We start from the raw sequence: 14708 nt of genomic DNA on the forward strand, positions 1-14708 counted from the left end.
CGTTGTTGGGATGGTGATTCAGATCGCTTCAAAATGGCGTGTAACTTAAAACCTTGGCTAAATGAACACGATGCAATCATAGATTACTGCGACACTGCGCAAGCTCCATGCAAAGACTTCTTTCATATATTTGTTACGGAAAAGGAGGTTGAATATTTAGTCTGTTTTTACCGTTTAACTGTACCAAGTGACGCATTTATATCTTTCTACGTTTTTCAGAATAAAACGTAAACAACTTTTCGTTCTCAAAACTATTCGAGCCTATTATTTACAGAGAAAATGGAAGATTATTTTTACTATTGCAATTGTATTATGTATGTAAAAAGTAATATGAATTAAGGCACTGTCTAACATGGGGATTTATCTTTTATATGCCCTTTTCCTGTATCTTCGTGCCCCCTAAATATTCCCCCATTTAAATCCCAAAGTTAGGCAAAATACATTCAAAAATGTATATATGATATTGAAGATAAACCTTTTATCTTTATCATGCAAACTTTTTTGTTTGGATATCCTAAACAGTCATTGTGGAATCTCAAGATGTTTCCACCATGTGTGCAACCTAAGTCATGGCTGCCATTTTCCTATATCATCGTGCCACTTGTGTTATTTGGGTCGCTTATGTCATTCAAGCATGGAAATTTTCCCCTTCGATGAAATTAGGTTAGGAGAATTGGCAATGACCTTGGAATGAAACTGTCATAAGTTTTGGAAATGAAAATTTGGATATTTTAAAAATAATTGCATTGTACTTGGTTTCTTTGTAAGCAACTACACATTTTTAATGATAGATATTTACTTAATGTGGATTAAAGGCAAACTACATGTTTTATTGTGCATTTTGCCTTCTTTGTTTACGAAATACCATGTGCTTATTATGTTAACACAATTTAGTGACGTCAGAGCTTTTGCAAGAACTAGGAGCGCGTGTAAATGACAGAGGCACGAAGATATAGGAAGGCACGAAGATACAGGAATTGGGGATATATCTACTTACGAAGAAATAATCCACATTCAAAAGAAAGTGAAATTTCGCTCTAAACAGTGAAGTTTACATTTAGTGCCATCATACCTTTTACAGCGAATATCATACTTTGCAAAATTTATGGAAAGCCGTGACAGTGACGTCATTCATCGCTTTCTCGCACTGGCTTTAGGATTTTTTGTTTGTTTGTTTGCAATTCACGTAGAAACTTGACAGCCTTTACACTTCCTTACTGTTTTAAAAGTGTTTTACAGATGCATGTACAGTTCTCATTACGAAAAAGAATCATGTTGATGCGCTTTACAAATTTCTGTGACTGATTCGGGTGCTCGGATGTTCTTGCAGACAACCAGTCTGCGTTTTGTACATAAACTGGAACCGAAAAATATAAAAAAATTGCCTCAGTATATGCTGACAACAAAGACGAATAACTGTATACGGACGTTACCGTCTCAGGGATTTTCATCCCTGGTGCTTTGCACCGTGGATAAATCCCCTATTAATTATAATTATGTTGTAGTCTACTCGGGTATTTAGTCAGTATAATTCGACGTTCATATTGTTTTATATTTGTAATGCCTAATGGGCAATCTAAATGTCAAAACTCTGAAGGACCAAAATAATGGAGGATAAATCACAGTACACAGTCATGTAAAGGTTTTTCGTTGTTTTTATCGCTTGCGCATATTGGCGTGTAGACATGTAGTAAACATTAATCGTGTGTTGTACATACATACGTTTAGATCACCAGAAAATTTGTAATTCTGGATATTATTTGATAATTTTTACATAAATCAATGAGGAATTGAATTCCCTTTCGATACATATATGTTTTATTTGAATGTATGTCCAATTCATGATATAATCGGCATTTAAACCTATAGCATGTAAAAGCGATGAAAATTTGATAGGTAACTGCTTCAATTATTTTGGTCTTTCGAGTGTTTGACGTGAGTGGGGATACTGCCCATATGAAAAAATTATCTCAATATTTCCTAAGATCGCGTCAAATTAGTTGGACTACTTAAGTATTCTGAATCAATCCAACTAATTTGACGCATTCCTACAAAATTTTGAGTTACAGTATTTTTCTTATGGGCAATATATTTCCACTCGCGTCAAACACTTGAAAGACCAAAATAGTGGAAAAAATTAACGATAAAATTGCCACTACCACTACCAATTTGGCTTTATAAATGCTGACTTTGTTGCGAATATGAAATCAATTCAAATAAAGCTTAAGTCTGCATGTATCAAAAGAGGATTCAATTCCTCATTGATTTATGTAAAAATTATCAAATCATTTCCAAAATTACGAATTTTCTGGTGATTTAAACCTATGTATGTACTGTACACGGTTAACATTTACCGTGTCTAGTGAAGTTGAAGTCTACCAGGGTTGTAGTAATGCTAATGCATTAATAATGCATTATTTTTTTTCAAATAATGCCAAGTAATGATTAATGCCACAATTTTAGCATTAAAAATAATGCTCATTTAATGCCAAAGTTAGTAATGCTAATGCTAATGCTTAGCATTACTTAGGCATTATTTTCTGTATCACTGGACATCCCAGGTTCAAGTTAACTAGGTGTGAACCAGATCAGATCCAGAGATATACCACAAACCTCTGACAATCTGAAAGACATAATCACAATACAGATGTTCAGGTATGCACAATATTCTGCCCAGATAAATTTAAATCATATTATGGGCTATCTAGTTATGAAACATTTTTGAATATATAATTTTATTTAAAACACTAGCACTATTTGTTTGTAACCAATTAAATTTTCAATAACATTCACAATGCCAGAAAATACGAAATATTTTTCTCAAGAATTATTTGATAAATTTTATACGGAAATTGAAGAATTTAATTGTAATAACAGGTATGTACTGTTAATGGGTGATTTTAACGCTCAGACATCTAATATTCCTGATATTATGATCAGATGATCAGATATATGAATACATAGATACTGACACTAATGTTGTCTTTGAATGTAAGATTTTTGAACAATTATGTAATAAGAATATGTTGTACAATAGATTCTCACAAGACAAGATCATAAATCGGTTTGGCCGAACACTGACTGATTACCCGTCCCTAGATTTGCCACTATAATGCCACCCTTTTCAATGGTGGAGTATTTAGACAATCTTCCACCAAAATGCCACCTAAAATGCCACCAAAATGGTGAAAAAATGAACAGGACAGTGGTAAACCTGTTTTCCACTAAATTCCACCTTTTTCCACTTGTGTACACCTTTAGGTGGCAATAAGTGGAGTATTTAGACAGTTTTACACTATTATGCCACCATTATGGTGGAAAATTTGTTCGCCACTTAATTCCACCAACAGCCACTTTCATTGTGGCAGTAAGTGGAGTATTTAGACAAAATACCACTAAAATGCCACCATTATGGTGTAAAATCTATTTTCCACTTAATGCCACTTATTTCCACCAATCCCCAATAGGTGGCAGTAAGTGGACAAAATTTCACCAAAATGCCACTATGGTGGCAGTCCTATTTTCCACTAAATGCTGCCAAATAGCTGGCAACTAGTGGAAATTGGCTGCACCTGCTAAATTTGAAAAAAAAATCAGTAGTAAGCAAAAATCAAATTATATTAATATATTTTTTATTTTTATGCAAAAATCAAAGACCCTTCACAAGAAATCACAAAAGATCTGAACACGAGGATCAGGATGCTGTCAATGCAGTCTTATTTTTTCATATTCCAGGATGGCTTAAGTAGATGGCGAATGACTCTCCAAATTTCACTCCTTTGGATGTAAGGCCATTTTTCCAGCACACAATCTGTAACAGCAAACCATATATCTATTAAATTAAATAAATATATTTTTCTAACATTCTGAATAATTTTGCAGAAAATTGTAAATTTCTTCTAGGAAATATGAAACCAAAAGACTGAACTAACTTACTGACATAACAACAAACTACAAACTTAATCTATGTCAAATGATATGCCACATCTTTATTAAAACTGTGAGAAGTTTCATCAAAATCTACATTGTAGAAAAATTTCTATTCAATTAATACAGGAAAAATCCCTATTTTTTACCAAATCAAGGTAAATGATTGAGCAGTGTTAATAAGCTTATAATAATTGCACGAGGTTTAGTGATTCTATAGACAAAGCTGCTATAAATTTTTCCAATTACAAGCATTTCAATTAATCTGATGGACAGATGAAACAGAAAGGACAACACCAAAAATAATAAAAATTATTTTTAATTTAAAATAATTTGATTTATTTATTTCGAGAAATGTTTTGTTTGTTGTCATAGAAACGTAGCCAATCAGCTGTCAATCTGGTTCCCGATTTTGTAGTCCTTTATTTATAGCAATAAACCATTCAACCGAGAGCCAGTCGTCTAAAATAACAGTATAAAACCGAAAATCACGTGCAGTCTGTCTCACTTACGCTGTTTCTTTTGACAAGTCACACCGATAAATTCTTTAGTTCTGAGTAATAAGATTAGTAATTTAACTGCTAGTAAGATGCCACGTGGAAGAGTGCGGCAACGAGGAGGCAGGGCACGAGGTAGAGCGCATGGCAGGGGTATGCCAAGACCCCAAGACAACGACGCCAACCCGGTACCAGTGGCAAATCAGCCGGAGAACCGCCCGAATACACGCGGACAGAAGAGGAGGGCCGATGACCTTGGTCAGGAGGATAGAAGCCCACAACGTGGTCCGGCAGCACAGGCGTTAGGAGACGAAGAGTTTGATGAAGGGGACAACCAGCTCCTGCAAGGAGAAAAAGGTGGGTCAGTTATTGATTTTGAACGTATTTTACTGGATTCAGGTGTTCTCCCTTCAGATAACAGCAGAAACCCATGTAGTCCGTTAGGTTTGAGTAAAAATGCGAGTACGGGGTGTGGCATCGCCTCGTAATAATTTTGTTTCCCTGCCTCCTAGTCAACTGAATGAGTCAACTTTGCATGTGTCAGATTCGGGGCGAAGTTTTCCGTCCGTCCGTTTGGCAAACGACGACCTGTCGGCTCACGTACCCTCTACACTTAAACAACAGATCTGTCGGGGAATATACTAATCTCGCTTTACTCTTAAAAGGGGCTGTTGAATTGTCTGACTATTGCACAGGTAACATTTTCAAACTGTCGTCAGACGGTCATATTGAGGCGTCACAGCAAGTGTGCAAAGACAAAATAATGACCATAGAAAAATGGACGAACGCTTTTATCATTTACGCATCCATTTATTTACAAACACACAGTGACAAAGTCCATGAATTACTTCATTACATGTTCAATATTCGGGATTGTGCTATGCGCCAGGGGGAAATGGGTGGAGAGATTACGATGAGCAGTTTCGAATCCGCCAAGCCTTAACACCCGGCTCCTGGTCACAAATGAATAATGAACTCTGGTGGCGCTGCAACAAGTTAAGGATGAGCAGACGTCAAATAATACTAGGTTAAATCCTGGAAAGTACACTTGTAATGATTTCAATATGGGTAACTGCAACTGGCCTAACTGCAAATACGCACATGTATGCTCAAAATGCCGTGCACGACACCCAGAGGTTGCTTGTTTTCAGTCAAGATCCTTGTTCAAGCTCAAAACTCAAAAGCTCAGCCTAATTTTCGTGGCAGAGGCTTCCGCCGACCCTTTAGAAGACCAAGAGGAGGTAACCCGAGAAATTAATAGGCCTAAGGTCATTACGCCCTTGATCAATGCATCAGATCAGCCGCATAACTTGGATGTTGTAAATTTAGCAAAATCCCCTGTCAAAATTGAGGCTATTAGGCGCTATTCTCGTTTGTACGACCCCAACGAATCAAAGTTTTTAATAAATGGTTTTAACTCAAGGATTTCCAATCCAATATACAGGTCCCAGGTTAGCACGAGATGCAAACAATCTACGTTTCTACGACATTAAACCCAAATATCATAAAAAATCAAATTAATAAAGAAATAGAGGCAGGCAGGGTTGCAGGTCCATTCATTCACCGCCCGCTTAAAAATCTAATCGTGTCACCGATTGGCCTTGTTCCAAAAAAAGCTCCTGGGGAATTCCGCATGATTCACCATTTGTCATACCCCTCTGGCGGTTCAATCAATGATCATATTGACCCGGCTTTATGCACGGTCCAATACACTAGTTTTGACGAAGCGGTTAAACTGGTTCAAAATTTAGGACGAAACTGCAAGCTTTTCAAGTCCGATATAAAAAGTGCATATCGCTTAATTCCAATCCGGCCGTCAGATTTCGAACTGCTAGGATTTTGCTATAATGGCTATTTTATTTTGATAAGGCCCTTCCTTTCGGAGCGTCGATTAGTTGTATTACATTCGAAAGGTTTTCTAGATTTCTGGAGTTCTGTGTCAAGCTTAAGTTAAAAAACGGAAATTTAATTCACTATCTTGATGATTTTTTGGGGGGAGACAAGTCGTTAGAATCATGCACTCGAGCATTAGAAATTTTCAAAAACACAATGTCAGAACTTGGTGTACCTCTAGCTCTCGAAAAAACGGAAGGCCCGACAGAAGTTTTAATATTCTTAGGATTAGAACTTGATTCAATCAATATGACGGTGAGAATCCCAATGCCAAAAATTCAAACGGTTGTTCAAACAATTAAAGAAATACTTTCACGAAAAAAAACAACACTTAAGAAAATGCAGTCTCTCATAGGGTCTCTGAATTTTTGTTGCAGGGCAATAGTTGTGGGCAGGCCATTTATTCGCCGCCTAATAAACTCTATTTGCGGCCTTACAAAGCCTTATCATCATATCCGGGTAAATGAAGAGATAAGACTGGACTTAAAAATGTGGTTAACTCTGCTTCAGAATTTCAACGGCATTTCCATTTTTCATGATCAATATTGGGTCACAAATGAAGACGCACAATTGTACACTGATAGCGCGGCGGGCACGGAGTTAGGATTCGGGATTTACTTTCAAGGTCATTGGTGTCACGCGAAATGGCCAATCACGTGGCGTGCACGTGGTCTTACGTCCGATATAACAGTTTTAGAGTTGTTCCCCATTTTGGCTGCTATATTTATTTGGGGAAAAGATCTAAAAAATAAGAAGATCAAATTTAACTGCGATAATATGGCAGTAGTTCAGATCTTGAACAAATTATCTTCTAAGTCGGAAAAAGTCATGTGCATTGTAAGAATCTTAACGTTAATATGTTTTAACCTTAACATCGTAATTAAGGCAGTTCACGTCCCAGGTCATTCTAACAACGTTTGTGATGCTTTGTCTCGCTTTCAGCTGGACAGGTTTCGGAAGCTAGCTCCAGACGCAGACCAGTGTCCTCACCCCGGTACCAGATTTCCTTTGGGACATCTTCAGTTTAGAGCTAAACAGCTCCTTTTTTCAGGAATCGCAGTAAACTCTAGACTGACGTATAATACAGCTTTAAGAACCTTTGAGAAATTCAGGCAGTCTTATAATCTTCCAAAGTGTTGGCCTCTACCCGAAGAACACATTATGTTATTTACTGCATTCTGTTTCGAAATGAAGTTGTCACCAAAAAACTATTACGACGTATATAGCAGTTTAAATTATTTTCATAAACTGTTCGGATATTATAATATATCCGGGTCTTTGCTATTAACAAACTGCTGGAGGGTTGCCATAGGAACCGCATAACGCAAGATAATCGAACTCCTCTGACTTTACCAATCTTGATTGATATATGCAGAAAACTCCCTCACATTTGTTTTAGTGATTATGAATCAAAATTGTTTAATTCATTATTTACCCTGGCCTACTTTGGACTTTTTAGGTTAGCGAATTAGTTTCTTCTCCGTGTAAAGGATTATCAGAGGTTTCGCTTCAGTTATCTGACTTGTCCCGGATAGGAAGTCAGTACGCTATAATTAAGCTTCGTCATTCTAAAACAAATCAAAGAGGTAAAGTGGTTACATTAAAAATACCCAGAGAATCAGGTTCTGTCTGCGCAGTGCAATCACTACTTGAATTCTTAGCGGTGAGACCAAAACAGGTTGGAATATTGTACTGTCATCAAGACGGCACCCCCGTTACGAGGTCACAATTCTCCGCTGTATTGTCAAAATGCGTTGGAAAGTGTCAAATTCCTGGTACTTTTCGATCACATAGTTTTAGAATCGGTCGGGCTACTGATTTAGCGTCTCAAGGTTTTCCACCAGAAGTTATTATGAAATTGGGTAGATGGACATCAAACTGTTATAAATTATATATCCGCTATCAGAAATAGGTCAGGGCACACAACTCTATCACTCTTGATTCAATAAATATACTTGTTTCCCAAGTACGGCATTTGCGTGGCCTTTGTGTACTTACGAAATGTACAGTACAATCTCTTTAAGGCTATCCTGCTATTAAGCAAAAACCTCTTTAGAACAACATTCAAACTTCCTCATGCTGTAACATAACCGTCAAAATTACTTCCTCAGGGCAACAACCTTTACATAATAGTCAATATTTGTATTTCCCAAACGGTGTTACTTTATAGGGGTTGCACTGTACTTATTTCATTTTCGCTTTAGCGGCAAATTCTGACTACCAATTCTGTTTCTCGATACTTGTAGATGTATGGGTTTTAGGGGATTCAATCCCTTACTGGGCCGGCATCCGAGCGACGGACACAGGAAAGGTCAACCTTCGCTTGCCTGACTTAACAATTGCTTGGTGGGGAGTGAGGGGACTCGGCTGGACCTCTTTCCGCAACTCCATAGAGACCCAGGTGCTGCTATCGCCTCCACCCAAGATTATCATCATACATTTAGGTGGTAACGATCTTGCCTCATTATCTTTAATCAAAATGAGAAGAAGTATAAAAGGGGAAATCGAATACCTCCGTGAGGCTTTTCCCGACACCGTTCTGATATGGGTTGACATTTTACCCAGGCGTGTTTGGAGGGGGGTCACGAACGTAAAGTCGCTGGAGACAAAGCGCAAGCGTATCAATAGGTTGGGCCGTATAGCAACATGCCGTTCTGGCAGGGGAGATTTCATAAGCCCTGACATAGATACGGAAACTAACTTTTTTAGGGATGACGGTGTACACTTAAATGATGTGGGGTTGGAGTTTTATCTAGATTATTTGAAGACTGCAATACAGGAAAACTCTGCTCAATAATAATTTTTTGGGGGATAAATTAAAATTTATTGTGGCGGAAAAAATTGTTTATTGACCGGAAGGTGACCGGGCGCTGTGGTTTAAGCTAAGAAAATTGAACCATATACTTCATAATTTTACCTTCGAAACTTCCGGTTACGGGTGTATCAACTCTCGTCGATGGCATTATTTGCGCTACAGATGAGACTTGTGCGTCTGTGACTTAATTGAGTTGACAGTTTCGGGTCCGTAGACTGTTTAATTACTTTTGTTTTGGGTTATCTCAGGTCACAAGCTTAGTAACGTGGTAAAATAATTGTTATGGCTCGAATGTTGCTTCGGATCATTATACTGTGTTTACTCGAATGTCGCTTCGGGTCCTTATGTTAGCTTTGACTGTAGACTCAAATGTCGTTTTGGGTCACTTGGTTATTTTGTTGCCGACTCGAATGTCGCTTCGGGTCCTTATGCTAGCTTTGACTGTAGACTCAAATGTCGCTTTGGGTCTTTTGTTATTGTTGTTGTTGACTCGAATGTCGCTTCGGGTCTATAGGTCTGGCCCTTTGTGTATTGGTAAGACCTAGTTAATGTGGTTACCGTTTTAGATGTATTTAGCCAATGGCATTCCCTAACGCCGAATGTGTGGTTGTGCATTTTTAGTTTCCTAAGCTGGTACCTGTTGAGGGTACATTACATTGGGGAACTGGGGGTTTACGATTACACAGTCGGTAGGACTCTTATGGCTAAAGGTTTTGTGTATGGATACAGTTAATATCTCAGTGACCTGAGTGTAAATATGCAAGTGCGTTTTATTCATTAAAATTGGTTGCCTTTTATATGACACGCCCGGTCTCCTTTCGGTTAACTTCCTTATTGCGTTTGATATTAGTTTTCAATAGTTTGGTAGCGAGCTTTAACGCCTAACATACCGAACTCAGAGCGGCCATTTTACCCAACTCATATTAATAAATGTTTGAGCATTCATTTTAATGTAAACTGTATTAGATGATTGATTAAATGTTTGATTATTCGCCGCTCAGGCGCTTAATAAATAGAGTGAAGACTGCACGTGTTTTTGTCTTTTATTTTGAGTAATTACAAATAATAAAAATTATTTTTAATTTAAAATAATTTGATTTATTTATTTCGAGAAATGTTTTGTTTGTTGTCATAGAAACGTAGCCAATCAGCTGTCAATCTGGTTCCCGATTTTGTAGTCCTTTATTTATAGCAATAAACCATTCAACCGAGAGCCAGTCGTCTAAAATAACAGTATAAAACCGAAAATCACGTGCAGTCTGTCTCACTTACGCTGTTTCTTTTGACAAGTCACACCGATAAATTCTCCCACCCGCCACACCCCGTAAATTCGATAAGTCAACAAATTTTTAGATGTTGCAGTTTTGATCTTTTATATACGATGTATTGTATCATTTTTCTGTCTAACATTTGCATATGTCTGTTAGAATGTTATTGGAAACAGAATTGCTGTCTAGTACTTTTATTTCAGACTGTGTCGTCTGCTTAATATCGATATCTGTTGTATGGGAATCAGAAGATCGTCTGCGTTTGCCAACGTCTTCATTGGTACCAGAACGAATGGACAGCATACGTATTAACGTTTCAGTCAGACTGTTGTATTTTATGAGATTTATTAAAGTTCCTAGGTTCACCAACAGAGAAATGATAGACTGTGATTACTTTAAAAGTGTTATTTAGTGAAACACAGACTCTGTTCATGTAAATTTTGTGTCATTCTCAAAGGACAGTTTCTTTGTTTTATTTGATATATTTTGGCAAACGGTACTGTTTCTGATATATGTTAATAATGTTTTTCATTATGAGATATCAATTATAAACGTGTATATTTATGGAAATGACGGTTCTCATGCTCCTTCTTTTTTAAATTACAATTTAATAGTCGCTCTTAATGGATAATTTGCAAAAAACAAAACAAAAAAGCGGAAAAAATTGTTTATTGACCGGAAGGTGACCGGGCGCTGTGGTTTAAGCTAAGAAAATTGAACCATATACTTCATAATTTTACCTTCGAAACTTCCGGTTACGGGTGTATCAACTCTCGTCGATGCATTATTTGCGCTACAGATGAGACTTGTGCGTCTGTGACTTAATTGAGTTGACAGTTTCGGGTCCGTAGACTGTTTAATTACTTTTGTTTTGGGTTATCTCAGGTCACAAGCTTAGTAACGTGGTAAAATAATTGTTATGGCTCGAATGTTGCTTCGGGTCATTATACTGTGTTGACTCGAATGTCGCTTCGGGTCCTTATGCTAGCTTTGACTGTAGACTCAAATGTCGCTTTGGGTCACTTGGTTATTTTGTTGCCGACTCGAATGTCGCTTCGGGTCCTTATGCTAGCTTTGACTGTAGACTCAAATGTCGCTTTGGTCTTTTGTTATTGTTGTTGTTGACTCGAATGTCGCTTCGGGTCTATAGGTCTGGCCCTTTGTGTATTGGTAAGACCTAGTTAATGTGGTTACCGTTTTAGATGTATTTAGCCAATGGCATTCCCTAACGCCGAATGTGTGGTTGTGCATTTTTAGTTTCCTAAGCTGGTACCTGTTGAGGGTACATTACATTGGGGAACTGGGGGTTTACGATTACACAGTCGGTAGGACTCTTATGGCTAAAGGTTTTGTGTATGGATACAGTTAATATCTCAGTGACCTGAGTGTAAATATGCAAGTGCGTTTTATTCATTAAAATTGGTTGCCTTTTATATGACACGCCCGGTCTCCTTTCGGTTAACTTCCTTATTGCGTTTGATATTAGTTTTCAATAGTTTGGTAGCGAGCTTTAACGCCTAACATACCGAACTCAGAGCGGCCATTTTACCCAACTCATATTAATAAATGTTTGAGCATTCATTTTAATGTAAACTGTATTAGATGATTGATTAAATGTTTGATTATTCGCCGCTCAGGCGCTTAATAAATAGAGTGAAGACTGCACGTGTTTTTGTCTTTTATTTTGAGTAATTACAAATAATATCCCTCTACCTTTGGCAAAAGATAATAATGGCACTTGGGTTTTTCATCACATTTATAATTAATATTTATCATATAATATGCCAGAAAATTCTATTAATTGGTGTATTTCTGTAAAAATTAAGGGTTATTTAAACATTAGTTTTTTTAAAAACATAAAATATTTACCTGATTCAGAATTATCTTGATATGTTTCTTTTATGCAGTAATAAGCTGTATGCTGCTTTGGTATATACAGCCAGGCAGGCAGATCATGTCACAAAGTTGCATTTTTTCACAGAAGGTTCCTGGTATGAAAAGTTTAAATTGCATATTGTATCCTAAGTGCTAATCAACACTGTAAATAATTACAATGATACAATTTTACCAGCAGTGTTATAAACATAATTGAGCTATATTCCAGAAAATATATCTTGGATTAATAATCCATCTGCCAAACTTCCTAAAAGGAGATTGGTTCGATTTTAATTCCAAGCAGATTTGTAAATGTTGTTTCAAATTCGAGTATTTGTTAAGAGTAAGTAAATAAGACATGTTAAAAAAAAATAAACAGTATAATATTGTTACCTCTCACAATGTGTTTCCATTTTCTCCCTGACTGACTCATCATATGCCAGATTTCAAATTTTGGTATTACTACACAGATAAACTGATTCCACACATACACCTTTTTGGTCAGTTAAAGAAGGTGTCAAATACTAAAGTTGAAAACTATTATAAAAACATCCTTTTTATATACACTTCTTTTGTTTTTCAATCAATGAAGAGAAAAGGCAAGAACTATTTCTTTGCATCTGATCTGATGTTTGCCTGCATATATAAATCTTAACTGACCCAAATTCCACCTGAGGTTGTTTCTATACATTAGTGTGAGAGCTTGTAACTTGATCTATCATTAATCTTATCTTTATGCAACTTTCACTCATGCAGAAATAATACACTGCAGACACATTCAAAAATGATCTTTTCAGATTCAGCCAGTACAGCCAATTTCCACTAGTTGCCACCTATTTTCCACCATTTTCTGTATTTCAGAATTGTTGATTGAAAAAGTGACTTATTAATAATATTTACATTGAATATAATATAAAGATATAATAATTAATAAATATTCTGTCTCACAAAATAACAAAAATTCAAATTTTCTGTATAATACACCACTCTGAATATTATTTTTGTCTAGCTGGAGTCAGCGTAGACTTATTCTCATTTTAACAAAATCCTTTGAAGGAGTCTGGGTACGTGATACTGTTTTGCTGATGTCGGTCTGTCAGTCTGTTGGTCGTTCGGTATGTAGAACAATCGGTTTCCGGATGGTAACTCAAGAACACTTGGGCCTAAGATCATGAAACTTTATATGGAGGTTCGTCATGACCAGCAGTGACCCCTATTGACTTGGAGGCCAGTAGGTCAAAGGTTTCCAGATGATAATGCTAGTGTTCTTGGGCCTAGGATCATGAAAGTGAATGGGAAGGTTGATCATAACTAGCAGATATCCCCTATAGATTATGAGTTCAGTAGGTCAAAGCTCAAGGTCACAGTGAACTGAAACAGTTAAGTTGTTTCCGGATGTTAATTTGAGAACTCTTAGTACTATGATCATGAAAATAAATAGGGACGTTGATCATGACCAGCAGACGACCCCTACTGATTTTGAGGTCAGTTGATCAAAGGCCTAGGTCACATTGACCCAGAACACTAGAACTTTTTTTGCCCAATAACTTTGGTCTAAGATCACATTTGATACAGAAGTCACAAATGACTGGTAAATGACCCATAATTATTGATTTGAGGTCAGTACATCAGACGTCCAGTGCACACTGACCAAATGATTTTTGTTTCTTGTACAGTTACTGAATGCATCAAGGGGGGTATTTCTGTGTTCTACGAGCTGTTGTCAGTGTGGAGTTTTAGCAAAGTCAGGGTCTGTGTCAGTTAGGCCTGAAGTTTGACATTTAGTGTCCATTACACCTTGCCATACAGCTGGCTTACGGGAGGTCGGTGGTTCTACCCAGGTGCCCGCTCATGATAAAATAATGCACGGAGGGGCACCTGGGGTCTTCCTCCACCATTAAAGCTGGAAAGTCGCCATATGGCCTATCATGTGTCGGTGCGACGTTAAATCCAACAAAAAAACAAAAAAAAAACAAAAAAAAATTACACCTTGATTCCAAGTCCATGTGAAGATTTTTGTCAAGGGTAATCCAATGTCTTCCAGTTTGCTTCTAAATCAAACATCACAAAAATTTCTAAGTTTTTTTTCCACCTATTCGCCACCAAGAAAATTTTCTAAGTCCCTATTTTCCACTAAACGCCGCTCAGTTTACACCATGAAAAAAAACTATGTTCTACTTTCCACCTATTTCCACCTTCCTGCCACCATAAAGAAAAACTATGTTCAAATTTACACCTAATGCCACCTAAATGCCACCAAAATAAAGTGGCTTTTGGTGGCAAATTTACCACTTATTGGAAAAAAGAGTTGAATTACACCAAACGCCAGCTAATGCCAGCTATTTCCACCAATTGCCACCCTTTTAACATGGAAATAAGTGGCAAAGAGTGGCATTAGGCGGCAAATCTAGGGACGGGTATTGCAAAACTAAT

At 37.1% G+C, this 14708-nt stretch overlaps 2 protein-coding genes and 1 long non-coding RNA gene across 4 annotated transcripts in view; 2 read left to right on the forward strand and 1 right to left on the reverse strand.

The window, feature by feature from the left end:
• The window catches only part of LOC123553941 (F-box only protein 36-like), a 48640-nt gene continuing 33932 nt past the window's right edge, over positions 1–14708 (forward strand). For both annotated transcript variants that reach the window (XM_045343696.2, XM_045343697.2), the window contains exon 1: positions 1–147. In XM_045343696.2, the coding sequence (XP_045199631.2) occupies positions 34–147 (114 nt within the window). In that variant the 5' untranslated portion in view covers positions 1–33. The remainder of the gene's footprint in view (positions 148–14708) is intronic.
• LOC128558657 (uncharacterized) lies at positions 3616–14690 on the reverse strand. Its single transcript, XR_008371784.1, has 3 exons — positions 12669–14690; positions 12270–12388; positions 3616–3811 (listed from the first exon to the last, which is right to left on the reverse strand). It is a non-coding gene; the product is annotated as an uncharacterized LOC128558657 (long non-coding RNA).
• Positions 4233–9429, forward strand: LOC128545955 (uncharacterized). The gene is made up of 2 exons (XM_053548650.1): positions 4233–4781; positions 8564–9429. The coding sequence occupies exons 1-2, from the start codon at positions 4517–4519 to the stop codon at positions 9112–9114; spliced, it is 816 nt and encodes a 271-aa protein (XP_053404625.1). The 5' UTR covers positions 4233–4516; the 3' UTR covers positions 9115–9429.

The sequence above is a fragment of the Mercenaria mercenaria genome, chromosome 7 (assembly GCF_021730395.1).
Source record: "Mercenaria mercenaria strain notata chromosome 7, MADL_Memer_1, whole genome shotgun sequence".
Taxonomy (NCBI): Eukaryota; Metazoa; Mollusca; class Bivalvia; order Venerida; family Veneridae; genus Mercenaria; species Mercenaria mercenaria.

Coding starts and splice junctions, on each gene's coding strand:
- LOC128545955 (XM_053548650.1), top strand. CDS start 4,517: ATGCCACGTGGAAGAGTGCGGCAACGAGGAGGCAGGGCACGAGGTAGA. Junction 4,782..8,563: donor GCTCCTGCAAGGAGAAAAAG/GTGGGTCAGTTA, acceptor CGATACTTGTAG/ATGTATGGGTTTTAGGGGAT.